Source organism: Gigantopelta aegis, chromosome 4, assembly GCF_016097555.1.
Source record: "Gigantopelta aegis isolate Gae_Host chromosome 4, Gae_host_genome, whole genome shotgun sequence".
NCBI lineage: Eukaryota > Metazoa > Mollusca > Gastropoda > Neomphalida > Peltospiridae > Gigantopelta > Gigantopelta aegis.
The window spans coordinates 51,517,662-51,534,426 of NC_054702.1; the positions used below are offsets into that span (position 1 = coordinate 51,517,662).

Below are 16,765 nucleotides of genomic sequence, written 5' to 3' on the forward strand. Positions count from 1 at the left end.
TAAACTTGTATGATGGCAGCTTGCAGCTAAATATATTTATTCATTTTTGCTTTGAAATGTAAACATTAATTATACCTTCAACTATGTACCCATAAAAAATTTTACAACAAAATAATGTAACTGACTCGGGTAGAATTTTAAAAACATTTTAAATGGAGAATCATTAGAGGACTAATGGAATTGGTCATATTTAGTCACAGCAAACATCGTGTAATGTTATACCAGGAGTATGTTGACGACAAGTTTGCCATCTGTGAAAGTCATTCATCTCTGACAGGCCCTATATCTGCATGTAGCTGTCGGTGAAAGTCATCTGTCTCTGACAGGCCCTATATCTAGCTGTCAACAGTCAATGTGCTAGATACCATGATTCTCCATTTTCATAAAATGTAATAACACATTATCTAGTTCTACTGAATGCACTACATGGCATGTACGTGTACATGTATAAACATTACAATTTCAACATCTCCCAAGTTATTTATGCAAAGATTATGTGTGGGATCAATTCATTTGTAAAGTTTACCACAAATAAATTTCTAAATAGTGAATTATGGCAGTTTAACTATGATATAGCACCTTGAAGGTATGGGCTGTAAATAACCTTTGATCATCAAAACTATTTTTGTTTCTCTAATACATGCATCTAGGGCCAATGCCTTCATTCAAGAACAGTAAATTAAATTCAACAGATGATAAAGAAGTACATGCATTTTTATTGATCACAGTAACTGTTGTCTATGTATCGATACATGGTGATATAAACATTCATATATTTTAAAATATGTAACATGAATAAGTGAAATGATACTGTTTAGAATAATATAACATATACATATAAAATATACAAGTGTATGAGAAACATAGATTCATAAACATTTGACAAAAGTAGGCATCAGCTTGAGATTAATGTGTAAAGAAATGTTTTTTAATGTAATAATAAAGCTGACAACTCATTTGAGACAATGCAACAAAAGGCACTGATGTAAAAATAATATGTATAATTTGTATGAGCAATATTTTTTAAATTATGGAAAAGCAGGCCTTTACCCATCATAAACAAAACTAGAATGAACTAAAGTACTAATCAAAATTATACCCAGGTGATTTTTCAATCTTATATATTAGTTATGAAAATCCCTGGAATAAAAAACATAAAGATGTGTCAGTATTATCATGACCTGTTATGGTATTCAAACATCGGTAAAAAAAAGAGACAATAAATGACCTGTTATAGATAGAAATATGAGATTTATTTACAATTTTACTGCAAAACATATGTAATTTGGAACAGACTATAGCACCCAGGTTTATGTTGATTACACTTGACAGGTGAAATCACAAGTACTAAGCTAAGCAGAGGGGTGATCTCAAGGTGTTCAATATCAAACTTGGTGTTATAGTCTGTTTCATATTACATATGTTTTGCAGTAAAATTGTAAATAAATCTCATATTTCTATCTATAACAGATCGTTTATTGTTTATTGTCATTTTAGGTACCGGTTGTTTGAATACCATAACAGGTCATGATAATTGCAAGGATTTTCATAACTAGTATATAAGACTGGAAAATCACCTGGGTATAATTTTGATTAGTACTTTTAGAAACTAAATGGGGAAATTATTCAAATGTGTAAAATGTCCCGACTGCCATGGGCTATTATCTCATAAACATAAAATATGGACATATAATTATGTAAAGTCAACAAAATTAATTAATTAAAGGTCAGCAGACTTTTGCCAATTAGGCAAGAGTTTAGAAATGATATGCCAAACCTTCCCCTGTAGTATAATCGGTTGCATCAGACATCAGTATAAATAATACATATACATGGACTATACTTGCTATATCACTTTTACAAGGTTTACACAATTATATTAATTTACAAGTTACAAGTTGGATAGTACAACTAAGTATTAACAATATTATTGACTCACATGAATGATGTTAGTACATTGTACTAATAAAACACAATTGAGACTACAGTAATGTAAATGCAATTATGGTAAAACTCAACTTGGTCTAGTATACAAGCTGGTCTTAGAAAATAAAAATGTTAGTTTGTACAACTGTTTTACCCAATTTTCGGAGAATCATAGTTTACTAGCTATTTAATGTAATTAATTATTAATTAAATAAGTCAAACTAATATTGTTTACTAATCTGCAGCTAACTGCTTGTATGAACTGTCATGTTGTCAATATCAAAGGTTACTGCTTTCATACAACATATAAATCTGTCCCTATGTTTCTTAATACTATGTAACAGAGTGGAAAAGTGTCCAGCTTTGAGTGTTAAAATGAAGAATAATACATTTTTTTATGTGAACTAAATAAGCAATTATGACCAAAGGGATGCAACAGAAGGAAAATCCTAAATTAACATATACATATATTAATTAAATATAATTAAAAGTTATATATAGAGACAGGTGTCTGTTATGATTGAAGAGACAACTTGAACTGTTATTTTGCTTTATGAATTAAATACAACACTTTGTGGCACATTTGGATAGTCTACATATACATACATATATATATATATTATGTATATAAATTAATACACGTTTACAGAACACTGAAAAAAATTTGAAATTGTTGAAATATGTTTTTCTTCAACATTGACAATCAGAGGTATTAAATATTGCTGTTTATCATTTCAATTAACTCTGTGTAACAAAATAAACAAAGCAAGCCAACACTAACAATGATTCCTATTTCAGTTATTCAGTATTAGCACATTAAAGATTATCCTAGTTATGTGTAAAACTTGCACAATATTGATAACACTTGCATAAGCAAAACAATTTCTGAAAAATTTATGATTAGTAAGCAATATTATGCATAATATATCTGAATGTGTGAAAAATGAATGACCATTAAATAACCAGCATTTATTTTGCCTGTAATTTTTAAATAGGTCTATTAAAACTACAGTTACTGTAATGATAACCCGTATGTTAAATATGCAATATTTGTTCTTTGCTTCAGTTTCGAAGTAGTAATGTACATATTGTACATCCTCACCTGCATCTCAGTTTATGCTTAAACAGTAGAAACACGTGTCAACTAGATGATCTGGCCTTTCAAGTGATAATCTTTATCATACAGCAGAGTTTTCAAGCCAATGCCCATACCGTATACTTAGGTTTTTCCGGCTCTACATGTGTCATCCAATTATACTACTGGTTTCATTATCTATAGTAAATTAAGAACAGACACAAAATATCAATTTCAGGAAATATGGTGACCAAAATAACTGCATGTCAATTGTTGTGATGATAATTTATAAAACAGCCAACGAGTCTGGTGAATACGATTATTTACATCCAGTTAAATTAATGACCTGTTGTGACATTTACATGGCTATTTATTTTTGAAATGAGAATAAACAGGCATTGGCATTGGTTATTTTTACGGTAAGTTATTTTGAATATTTCAAACTTTAACATTTTACATTCAAATAATATACCCTGTGAATTAGACTAATCTCTGACAGAAAAGCATGTACACATCATTGGCATAGCCTCCACTACTCCAATGATATCATTTTCTCCTTCTACCTTATATATTGGCCTGTCTTGCAATCTTAACAGTCCCTGTCATGGACAGAACTCTGGCAAAGTCAAGAGGTTATGCCCATGACAGGCATGCTTGAAAAGTTCTCTGATGGAAGCATGCCCGAAATTACCCACATCCCCACAATCCTAACAGGTTTTATTATGATGGGGGGTTTGTTTCAGTGGCCCCCAAATTTAAAATTCTGACCATTCCTGTGGTACACATTAATATCTTTCCTAAACTGAACAGGTTTTTTGTTTGTTGTTAGGGTTTTTTGGTGCTAAGAATGAATTCTGCCGAATTAAATGTCGCATATACCACAATCTGGTTTAAAATTAAAAATTAATTTAAAGTTTTAAAACATAAATGGTATCCACAGGTGCTACTAATTCACACATTTTATTGTGTAAGACTTAAGTTTGTTAGAAATGGAGCAATACAAATGTTAAGTTGAAAGATACATACAAAAGCTGCTGCTGCGATTGTCTATAGTGTGACGAATGCATCCGAGATTTGGCACCTTTATGTATCAGCAGTTATTGTGAGCAAGTCTCCTATTTCTTTAAATATTTCTTCATGTGTGTTTCCAGTCAAAAATACTATTTTGAAATGCAAAAACACTGATATTAAAAGAAAAAACATTAATTCCAATCTATTAAGTAAACATTTGGTCAACCAATTCTATTATCAGATCTACCATTTCTGAGCTAGTCAGAAGCCGCATAGACCTGATATTTCGTCAAAATTGTGGTTAGCATACACATTAGGTAACAGAAATAGAAAAAATATATATAATACCGGGGTACATGTAATATTATTATAAAAAAATGTACATGTTTTGAAATCTGATTCTTAAAAAGAACAATGGTCAAATAACTATAATTATAAAAGTGAGAAATATTAAAACCACTAAAATTATTATGATAATTGATTCATATATTAAAATAAAACAGAAGGCAATAAAAAGTATCAAAACACATTACAACACAATATTATAATAATACAACTACAACTGTTACAATAATAGAAAAAAACATTGTTAAAATACATTTCTTTACAGAAAATCAATTGCGTCATTTGTACTTATTTTTTCTCTCAAATTTATGCTGTTCTCGAGACTGAATCTTTATAATGTATCAACAAAATCTTTAATAATTTTACATTATATTCTTAATATAGTACATACCTACATGTAATACAAAAATATATACAATTGTTGAAATCGGCATTTTACAACAATGGAACTGTAACCAAGTACACACAAATATGTAAAAATATCAACTAGGCTTATTTTGACTGATTAGTTTAGGTAATTTGTATACCTTAGTAGAAATAATGATCACAGTACAAGAACCTAGCAATCCACCATTTGTAAGTTTGAGAAAATTGGGATTTGGTTATAATTTACAAAAACTGTTAATAAAAATTAATTGTATATGTAGTAAAGTTATTTATTTTCATTCTAACACAAAACAATCAAATAAATATATAATAATTCATTTTCAGACAGCACAAATTCAGTCAATAAGTAGGGCCTATGTTGTGTTCATGTTAATATCTTTGAATACATTTATACCACATCCTACACAGTGCAATGGACATATTAAGTTTTAGAAATTTGTCGATGACTTTAATTTGGATTAATATAGGGAAAAGGGAAAACAATTTTGAAAATACTTGTACTCAAATGTATATGACATTAGCAAGAATTTGTTTCCGAATATTAAACGTTGTACATTCCAATATGACACGCCCTATGTAAGATGTAGGTATTACAATAACAAAGCCTCATTATTGACAATGAGTGAGTTACACTATTCTTGTTGCATCGTCTTCACATAATATACTAGTTTGATCATGTAAAAACATTGAATAAAATATATAAAACTAAGTAGGAGTTAAAAATGCACATTCTTGATGTTTTGTATAAAAAAATAATCAACATTAAGGGTTATAATTCCCATTATCACATGGACAAATGAGCAAATGGATCATTACATCTAAGTACAGTGTCGTCTAGACTATAAATAAAGTTCCCATCAACAACATTGATGTTTAACAGGTGCATTGTTTCACTGAACAAGGATCAGAATAGAGTGTTTACATGTATGGTCAGATTTGCTATAAAGGCCACCTTGCATAGCAATTACCCGTTTATAAAGGGCACTTCAGAAAAGATATTCCTATTATGTACAAAGGCATGTATTTTCACTTGTACATAATGACCACCTTTGCATAAAGGTCATGTATTGTACATATAATAGATCTATTAGATGGCCTTTATAAACATACTTGACTTGTATTTTTAATATAAATAATGGATGTTTTTCTCTTAAAAACAACTTCACATTTTTACCATTAAAAAGTCTTTGGTATTACTAGAGAAAAATAAAATGTTTACTTTGTTGGGTTACAGCTTACATTCTTTACACACTTTGAATAGCAGCTTCTAAATGAATGCTCATTTATTTGGTCTGCAAAATTGTCTCCATAATCTGAATTGTGTTAGCCGATTTAGACATTTCTTAATTCAAGTGTATCAAAATACATCTAGGTAGCATTCATCAATTAAAGTAGCCCTAATGCAAGGCCTTATTTCCCCTAAATCTGTCTATTAACCACACACCCACACCCCCCCCACACACACACAAGCCATCAAATCTGTCCCAGTGCAGAGTTACAAAGATGCTAAAGCACTGTACCCCCCACCCCCACCATTTCTGGTCTGGGTTTGGAGTGTGGGGTCTTGTTTATCAATGCCATCAAGCAACATTACATTAATATTTATGACTCACCTCCGTCATTAATAAATACTAAGATTAGCAACCATATAGGGCCAACAGAAATGTGAACTTCGTAATTTAAACATGATGCAGACAGCTTATTTAACTCTTGCAGTTGGTGTAAAACAGTCACTATAAAAAAATATGACAGTTTGAAACAAAGACTGTCACTATATAACAGGGTAAAATACAGAGACTGTCACTTTATAGCCGTTAGCTTAACATAAAATCTGTCACTATACAGCTGTTAGTGTAAAACATAAATTGTCACTTTATAGCAGTTAGTGTAACACATTACTGTCACTATACAGCAGTTGGTGTAAGACACTGACAGTTGCTATACAGCAGCTCATGCAAGTCTCAGATGGTGGCTATATAGAAGTTGGTGTCAAACGTCAGACACAGACCATTGCTATGACAACTAGATAGCCATCAGTTGGTTGAGGTCAAACATCAGACACTGACCATCGCTATGACAACTAGATAGCCATCAGTTGGTTGAGGTCAAACATCAGACACAGACCATCGCTATGACAACTAGATAGCCATCAGTTGGTTGAGGTCAAACGTCAGACACTGACCATCGCCATGACAACTAGATAGCCATCAGCTGGTTGAGGTAAAAAGTCAAGACACCGACCATCGCCATGACAACTAGATGGCCATGAGTTGGTTGAGGTCCTCCTCGATCTCCTCGTCCTCCTCCTGGAAGTCCTCCTCCTGCCAGGTGATGTTGTCCGACTGGGCGATGATGGCACGCAGCATGCTCTCGATCCGCGAGTTCTGGACCTGAATGTCTTTCACAATGCGCTTCATTTTCTTTATATCCGTACCCTGTTTCTCCTGGGTCTGCTGGACCTTCTCAATTTCATCCTGCACAAAACAAAATGGGTTTTATTAAACGTTAGTATCAGTGATGATGTGCACTGTTATCTGCACTGTGATCACTTCTATTGCAAATTCTATCAAACTGCAGTAACTGGTTGAATTCATAAAAAGGTATGATCTAGCATTAATTCTTATATATAACAAAGATAAAAGGCCTTGATGTTTTATTTTTGGGGGGATTAAAAATCATGTTATGCACTAGGTATTAAAACTGTTACATTAGAATTGTAACAGTTGAGGTGTTTTGCAAAGAAAGACCATGTACCTACATGTACATGTGTGGAAGGAATTTGCATTCATATCTTGTCATTTGGACAACTGAAACATCAACTTCTTCCGAATGAAGATGACACGTGAATATAAAAGGACAAGATTACCTCTACCACCTTGGTACATTTGTATTTGTTGTGGTCATTCACGATTATCACAATTCACAATTGCCCTGACATACTTTTAAAATGAGTACTCTTTGTTCTTGTGAAAATAAAGACGATTCTGAATGGTGGTCCCTTACAACAAAGCATATGATTATGTAGGCCTAGCTACTCCAAGGTTTAAAAAAATAACAACTCCAAAACCCAAGATTTTCTATTTCTTCAAACTGTGATCAGATACCTTTAATTTGGTTTTGCATTTAACAAAACTGGAGAAAAAACTTTTGACTGTTTTCTCTTTTTAGAAAACTTAGCCTGACCTCAAACAATGGCATATTCCCCATGGGATATTAGTCTGGTTCAAATATCCCAACAGCCAACTGGATGGCTAAAATCTTCCAATGAATCCTGTGTCTGTTTTCTGTTCTGGTCACGTGACTAAAACTTTCTTCTTTCTCCTTCACCATTTTGGTTCGGATGTCTTTTTTTCTTTACTCCAGTCAAATCTAAGCTATTGATTGAGGTCCGGTTAAGTATAACAGAAATACTAGATAATACACTATAAAAAGCAGACACCATACCAGCTCTGGGTTGAGAGCTTTCTGTATAGCCTCAGAGGACATGATGGATCCGGCATGGATGAGACGCGACAGAGGATTGTTGTACATCATGTTTGGTTTTATCGTCTTCTTCAGAATGTGGAACTTTCGGCGAACAAAATCCGGTATTATCCTTTCAACATCCAAAGCCATTTCAACCTGCAATTCACGAAATATATAAAAATATAATTATATCATAATTATTATCGTGTGTGTGGAAGACTGCATCTTTTAAGACATAGGGGCGGGATGTAGCCCAGTGGTACAGCACTCGCTTCATGCACGGTTGGTGTGGGATCGATCCCCATTTCTCGTTCCAGCCAGTGCACCACGACTGGTATATAAAAGGCTGTAGTATGTACTACCCTGTCTGTGGGATGGTGCATATAAAAGATCCCATGCTGCTAATCAAAAAAGAGTAGCCCATGAAGTGGCGACAGCGGGTTTCCTCTCTCATTATCTGTGTGATCCTTCATCATATGTTTGACGTCATATAACCGTGAATAAATGTGTTGAGTGCATCATTAAATAAAACATTTCTTTCTCTCTTTTAAGACATATCCTTCAAAACCTTCACTTGTGTATAATAAAACTAAGCATCGTATTTAAGCATGATATACATGTACATGTATTCTTGTTGGGTAGTTAAAGCTGTTCTGTTAGTATTATTATTATTTTAACTTATTTTCGTGCTTAGATCCAATTATGGTTCAAACACGTTGTCCTGGGCACACACACCTCAGCTATCTGGGTTGTCTGTCCAGGACAGTGAGTTAGTTGTTAGTTGGTTAGTGGTTAGTGAGAGAGAAGAGGATGTAGTGGCCTTACACCTACGCATTGAGCCCTTAAGAACTCGCTCTGGGTTGGAGCCGATACTGGGCTGTGAACCCTATACCTACCAGCCTGTAATCCAATGGCTTAACCACTGCACCACCGAGGTCGATTCCGTTAGTGTTAATCAACCATCTGTGTTAAAACACCACCATTATACTATTCTTACAAATCATTTAAAACAACAAATAACCATCTCTTTATAGCGCCATCAGCCTATTCCTGAGTTGAGCAATGGCTCAACTTTATAAGATAGATTTTTAAAATGCTACAACTGTAATGAAAATAACGGAATATCCAAACAATGAAACTGTTTTTACTTCACCACCAAGTGCTTTACCAACATATCCCTGAAGGTTTAAGCAAATCGACTGTAAACTTGTACAATAACTCATTTTAAAAAGTCACAGAACGCTGCATTCAGGCAATTAAAGTTAACTAACATACTGTAATAAACTTGCTCCAGCAAAATTATCTGCAAACATCATTAACAAAATTAATGAAATGGTGGGAACATAAATCCTAACACAAGCATGTTGGGGTACCCGTCACTGATTGTTAAAATGTGTTAAAAGTTTAACCTTCTGACTACTAAAGGCAAGATACATGCATCTCACCCGACGTCATGCCAGTCGACATACTGTATATTGTAAACTGTATACAGAGCATTCCCCATTCATATTTCCCAACGTTCTGCACATGACACTCACCGGAAATAAATAATACAACTCAGGAAACAGTTACTAAGTAATTGACAGTATGGTAGCTTTAGGTTTTCGTTTTTCAATGGAAAATACCTGGGAATTTTTAGTTGAAAAGGTGGTTTTCGGCAAGTATTTTCGCTTAAAAACAATTATGGCGGTATGTCACAGTTTTTTTGAGGAATCGATAGCTCATGGTGAGAGCTAATTTGATAATAAATTTGATCGTTGTACCAACAACGAAAATTACCAAATATTGGGATATGAATCGTAGTTCGTTTAAAAAAAAATGTCTGGTCAGAAAAACAGTTATTGGGAATAAGGGATATAAATACTGGACATCTGGCCACAAATGTCCGTAAGTAAACGTGACCTTTTAGATTTTGTGTCTACATTTAATCAACATTAACTGATCTAAAATGTCGTATAAATGTTAAAAAACACAAAAATAATACTTAACAATTCAAATATGAACTTTATTTTATATATTTATAACAAATTTAAGTGAATATATGCGAGTAAATGTTATAAACTTGTACCCACTAACATGGTTTTTGTCAAAAATTAATCCAGTAGTCTTTAATTTAATATAGCGCAGTCTCCTTGGTAAACAATTACCTGCATTGCCATTCTCTTGAGAGCTGCCTGCTCCTGTACTGCCTTGATGTCATCAACAGCCAGACCGACCTGGTGGGGAAGAAAACCACAGTTTTAAAGTATTCAAATCCTCGAACATTTTACTGCATTCAAACATGTATTTAATTATGTGTTATCATGTATGTAGGATATGGGGGACTGGGAAACAGTAGCACTCAACCACAATTTTTTTTTTTTTTTTTTTTTTTAAATAAAAAAATAAAGATTTAAGTGCTTTTTAGGAGAAATAAACATTCAATCAAATTCATCAACCCCCTGGCAGAATGTCATACCTAATTTGTGTAATCCAATATACTGGCTAATAGGGTCTCCACGAGTACTCGGGCATGGGTTGGGTCTAGTAAGACTCGAGTCCATTTACAGGACTCAAGTACCCGTGCAAAGAGCACTCTCATTTTACTGATATTTTTTTATGTCATTTTGCCAATATGCTTTCATCCGGCTATGAGAAATGGAGGGAAAACAAAAGTAGTGTGTGTGGAATGCAATAAAATAGCCTGATTTGGCATCCATGTTCAGTACTGGAATTAAGATGCATAATGCTATTTTACTTTATTCCTTAGTTTCAGCATCATCTAGTGTAAGTGTCGGTACTCGGGTCCGGGTCTAGTTTGACCCTCAAGTACTCGTGGAGGCCCTACTGGCTAATTCTTGCATATGATGGCACATGGTATATGTAAGAGATAGAAAACATTATGAGAAGGAACACTTTTACCATAAATCTATTTACAACACCAATCACAATACTTTATAATTATATGCAATGACACATGGGATCAATTACTTATGGTGTCCTGCTTAGAATAAGCTAAGATTTTAGAAATATCTTATAGGCAAAACAATCATAACAAATGGTAATAAAAACACATATTATAAAATAAGTTCAAGACCATTTTCATAATTAAAAAAACAATCCTGTATTGTATAAACACCTATAAACTAAATAACATGGAATACAGATATGAAACGTCAACCAATCCACACAAATATTTACCCAATGGCAATAAAATTAATCAAGCTTTCACTTTGTATCAAGTTTATTTCCGGAGTAAAATTATTTTCAATGGTCATAAAGATAAGCAAATGACAATGAAATGTTTTTTCCCACAAATAATGAAAGCATGTACTGAAGCAATTTGATCTTACCAACAAGTTCATGATGATAATGGACATCAGAATGAGGAAGATGACGAATATCAGGTATGTTGCTTCACTGTAAATGATGTCATCACCAGAACCAGAGTCTTGACCGTTAAAGATGCTATCAAACTCAAACTCTCCTATCATCATTACCGATGTCTTTATAAGGGAACGAGAAACTGTTTTGAATTGATGCTGAAAAGAGAAACAAACTATCTATTAAACAGACTGTCTGCAGCTTACAGCTATTAAAGAAACAAACTTTAGTACTGTTAAACAGACTGTCTGCAGCTTACAGCTATTAAAGAAACAAACTCTCTGTTAAACAGACTGTCTGCAGCTTACAGCTATTTAAAAAACAAACTACATGTATCTGTTAAACAGACTGTCTGCAGCTTACAGCTATTAAATCTGTTAAACATACTGTCTGCAGCTTACAGCTATTAAAGAAACAAACTATCTGTTAAACATACTGTCTGCAGCTTACAGCTATTAAAGCGGCTATGTCTGGAATATTTTTATTATTTAAGCATTTAGAACAGAAAATCCCATTACGTTTGGTGCATATAAGACCGCCGCACTCCGAATTGGTTTCACTACACTGGCTTTTCCAAGTTAAAAATAAACCCACTATTTTGAAAATGGGACACTTTTGCCGGGCTCCCTCTGGGCTAAAAATAGTACGGTTCGGCTATTGTTGCATTACAAAAACCGAGCGGATTCTAGCAGCCAATTCCTAGCAGCCAATTACGCTAGCAGCCAATTTCAGCAGACCCTCATGACGACGATCTAAACACTGGACTCATATGCCTTTCAATCGTTACCTGTATTTCACACACTTTTATACACACTGTTATGCTAATTTTTAAAGAGTATCTTTATATAATAACAACACAAAAACAAAATGACAACCAAGACTCATTTTCACAGTCTTATTGTTACTAATATCCGTATAAATACAACTTAACCGTTTTATTAAGCACTTTTATAATATCTGAAGTATCATTTTAAAAATCCATCTGTACTACGGTAATATAGGATGTCCAACTAGTATCGTATAGCCCACACCACAACACACATTATAAAAGGCGTAATGGTCCGGTGTTTAGAACGTCGCCATGCGTGTCTGCTGAAATTGGCTGCTAGCGTAATTGGCTGCTAGGAAGTGGCTGCTAGAATGCGCTCGGTATTACAAAATGGCGAGAATTGTTCTAACTGGCTAGTAAGCATTTGACGATATGCGTTAATGACGACAACTTGCGAGTGAATTAAAAGTGCAGTTATGCTTGTATTTGAACTTAGAACTTGACTGTATACGATTGAAACCAGACATTGCAGCTTTAAAGAAACGAACGAACTATAGATCTGTTAAACATACTGTCTGCAGCTTACAGCTATTAAAGAAACGAACTATAGATCTGTTAAACAGATTGTCTGCAGCTTACAGCTACATGTGTATTAAAGAAACAAACTCTGTTAAACAGACTTTCTGCAGCTTACAGCTATTAAAGAAACAAACTATCTGTTAAACAGACTGTCTGCAGCTTACAGCTATTAAAGAAACGAACTATAGATCTGTTAAACATACTGTTTGCAGTTTACAGCTATTAAAGAAACAAACTCTCTGTTAAACAGACTGTCTGCAGCTTACAGCTATTAAAGAAACAAACTATCTGTTAAACAGACTGTCTGCAGCTTACAGCTATTAAAGAAACAAACTACATGTATCTGTTAAACAGAATGTCTGCAGCTTACAGCTATTAAAGAAACGAACTATAGATCTGTTAAACAGACTGTCTGCAGCTTACAGCTATTATAGAAACAAACTATCTGTTAAACAGACTGTCTGCAGCTTACAGCTATTAAAGAAACGAACTATAGATCTGTTAAACAGACTGTCCGCAGCTTACAGCTATTATAGAAACAAACTATCTGTTAAACAAACTGTCTGCAGCTTACAGCTATTAAAGAAACGAACTATAGATCTGTTAAACAGACTGTCTGCAGCTTACAGCTATTAAAGAAACGAACTATAGATCTGTTAAACAGACTGTCTGCAGCTTACAGCTATTAAAGAAACGAACTATAGATCTGTTAAACAGACTGTCCGCAGCTTACAGCTATTATAGAAACAAACTATCTGTTAAACAGACTGTCTGCAGCTTACAGCTATTAAAGAAACGAACTATAGATCTGTTAAACAGACTGTCCGCAGCTTACAGCTATTATAGAAACAAATTATCTGTTAAACAGACTGTCTGCAGCTTACAGCTATTAAAGAAACGAACTATAGATCTGTTAAACAGACTGTCCGCAGCTTACAGCTATTATAGAAACAAACTATCTGTTAAACAGACTGTCTGCAGCTTACAGCTATTAAAGAAACAAACTACATGTATCTGTTAACAGATTGTCTGCAGCTTATTGCTATTAAAGAAACAAACAATCTATATCAAGAAGGCCTATGGGAGAAATATCTCATATGCACCCATAAAGGCAACCTACATGTATTTATACAAGCAAAGTTATTTGGTCCCTTGAGTAGTCTTTGCATACAGGTTTCATTGACTAGCAATATTTTTTTTTTTTTAAACATTTAATAATTAAAATAATAAAATGATGTCACTGGCTGGAATGACCCATACACCTCCCCATTATGACAAAAGAATGATAAAACACAGTGTATTTTCATTAATTTTACAACCTCGCAACTTTTCTTTCTTTCAAAATACATTTAGGTTTTTTTTATGCAAAAAATATTGTGGGACAACTTCCTATCCTATAGTAAACATACAAGTTACATGTCTAGTGTAGCTGTATATATGTAGATATGTCAGTAGATATCTTTGTATTGTAATTATTTCAGGATTCCACTGTTGGTAATAACAAATTTCTCCTTACAATACAACAGAGTTGAAAGGTCACAAGTAAGCTAGTGCTTTTATTGGATTGTGTAAGACCGTTACAGTAGCTATTTGACTTACTGTTTGGATATACAGACCAATCCTTGGGTATAGGGCAGATAGGGGAATACACTTGGTGAGAAGTCAAATTAATGTACGAGATAAAATGTTTTTAAAAAATCCATATGGCTCAAGTTGTGACACTAATAAAAATCCACATCTACATTTTTTCTCTTTTTCCTTCTTTGGTCAAAGTGAATCTGCTACAGGCACAGCAGAAGCAAGTAGATATTGGAGGGGGTGGGGGGGAGTGTCCGACAGAGATCGAGAGTGCAAAACAAAGTTTCTAGGGCATTCAGGGGGGTATGCTCCTGTATAAAATTTTAAAAACTAGATGTCCTGAAATGCAATTTCCTGCATTCTACAAGTAAAATTCATTTCTTCCTTAAGATTTACTGCCAATATTATTTTTGATTCAGCGCCCACCACCCCCAGCCCCCCATGCGCCTGTGCTATACCACACACCTGATTGCGGAGAAGTGTGTAGAATGAGAGCGCAAAGGCGACGATGAAGAGCAAGAAGACGATGAAGAACTGCATGAAGGTGTTGAGGATGTCGGTGAACATGACGACGTAGATGCCAAACCGTGGAAACTTCTGAATGAACAGCACAAGATCCATCCAGGCGAGGAAGATTGCCACTGCACCAACCTGCCACTGCCACGGCTGAAATCAGCAAAATATACACGGAACACTTTATTCATGCTACAGTAATATTGCCACTGCACCAATCTGCCACAGCCAAGGCTGAAATCAGCAAAATACACATAGAACACTTTATTCATGCTAGAGTAATATTGCCACTGCCAAGGCTGAAATCGGCAAAATATACATGGAACACTTTATTCATGCTACAGTAATATTGCCACTGCACCAATCTGCCACAGCCAAGGCTGAAATCAGCAAAATACACATAGAACACTTTATTCATGCTAGAGTAATATTGCCACTGCCAAGGCTGAAATCGGCAAAATATACATGGAACACTTTATTCATGCTACAGTAATATTGCCACTGCACCAATCTGCCACAGCCAAGGCTGAAATCAGCAAAATACACATTCATGCTAGAGTAATATTGCCACTGCCAAGGCTGAAATCGGCAAAATATACATGGAACACTTTATTCATGCTACAGTAATATTGCCACTGCACCAATCTGCCACAGCCAAGGCTGAAATCAGCAAAATACACATAGAACACTTTATTCATGCTAGAGTAATATTGCCACTGCCAAGGCTGAAATCGGCAAAATATACATGGAACACTTTATTCATGCTACAGTAATATTGCCACTGCACCAATCTGCCACTGCTACAGAGAAAATCAGCAAAATATACATGGAACACTTTATTCATGCTACAATAAATCACTGCACCAATCTGCCATGGCTGAAATCAACAAAATATACATGGAACACTTTATTCATGCTACAGTAATATTGCCACTGCACCAATCTGCCACGGCTGAAATCAACAAAATATACATGGAACACTTTATTCATGCTACAGTAATATTGCCACTGCACCAATCTGCCATGGCTGAAATCAACAAAATATACATGGAACACTTTATTCATGCTACAGTAGTATTGCCACTGCACCAATCTGCCACTGCTACAGAGGAAATCAGCAAAATATACATGGAACACTTTATTCATGCTACAGTAATATTGCCACTGCACCAATCTGCCACGGCTGAAATCAACAAAATATACACGGAACACTTTATTCATGCTACAGTAATATTGCCACTGCACCAATCTGCCACAGCCAAGGCTGAAATCAGCAAAATATACACGGAACACTACATGTATATTCATGCTATAGTAATATTGCCACTGCCACAGCTGAAATCAGCAAAATATACACGGAACACTATATTCATGCTATAGTAATACTGCCACTGCACCAATCTGCCACAGCCAAGGCTGAAATCAGCAAAATATACACAGAACACTTTATTCATGCTACAGTAATATTGCCACTGCCAAGGCTGAAATCAGCAAAATATACATGGAACACTTTATTCATGCTACAGTAATATTGCCACTGCCATGGCTGAAATCAGCAAAATATACATGGAACACTTTATTCATGCTATAATAATTAAAGTTCCCTTACATTCATTACGATTTAACATCATCCCATTGGTCTTACAACCCCTGCAATTAAGAAAATGACCACGGCAAATAAAAATAATGTCCACTTCATTTTTACGGAAATTTTACCATTAACCTGTTTGCAAGTAAATTTTAGTTATGCATTA

The 16,765-nt window shown here is 34.4% G+C and overlaps 1 protein-coding gene across 1 annotated transcript in view; it reads right to left on the reverse strand.

Moving 5' to 3' along the window:
- Positions 1–696: 696 nt before the first annotated feature.
- The window catches only part of LOC121370698 (transient receptor potential cation channel subfamily A member 1 homolog), a 55,153-nt gene continuing 39,084 nt past the window's right edge, over positions 697–16,765 (reverse strand). Inside the window, exons 20-24 of the mRNA XM_041496110.1 lie at positions 14,964–15,164; positions 11,542–11,730; positions 10,357–10,425; positions 8,189–8,365; positions 697–7,218 (exon numbers count right to left, since the gene is read on the reverse strand). Coding sequence (XP_041352044.1) covers positions 7,000–7,218; positions 8,189–8,365; positions 10,357–10,425; positions 11,542–11,730; positions 14,964–15,164 — 855 coding nt within the window. The 3' untranslated portion in view covers positions 697–6,999. The remainder of the gene's footprint in view (positions 7,219–8,188; positions 8,366–10,356; positions 10,426–11,541; positions 11,731–14,963; positions 15,165–16,765) is intronic.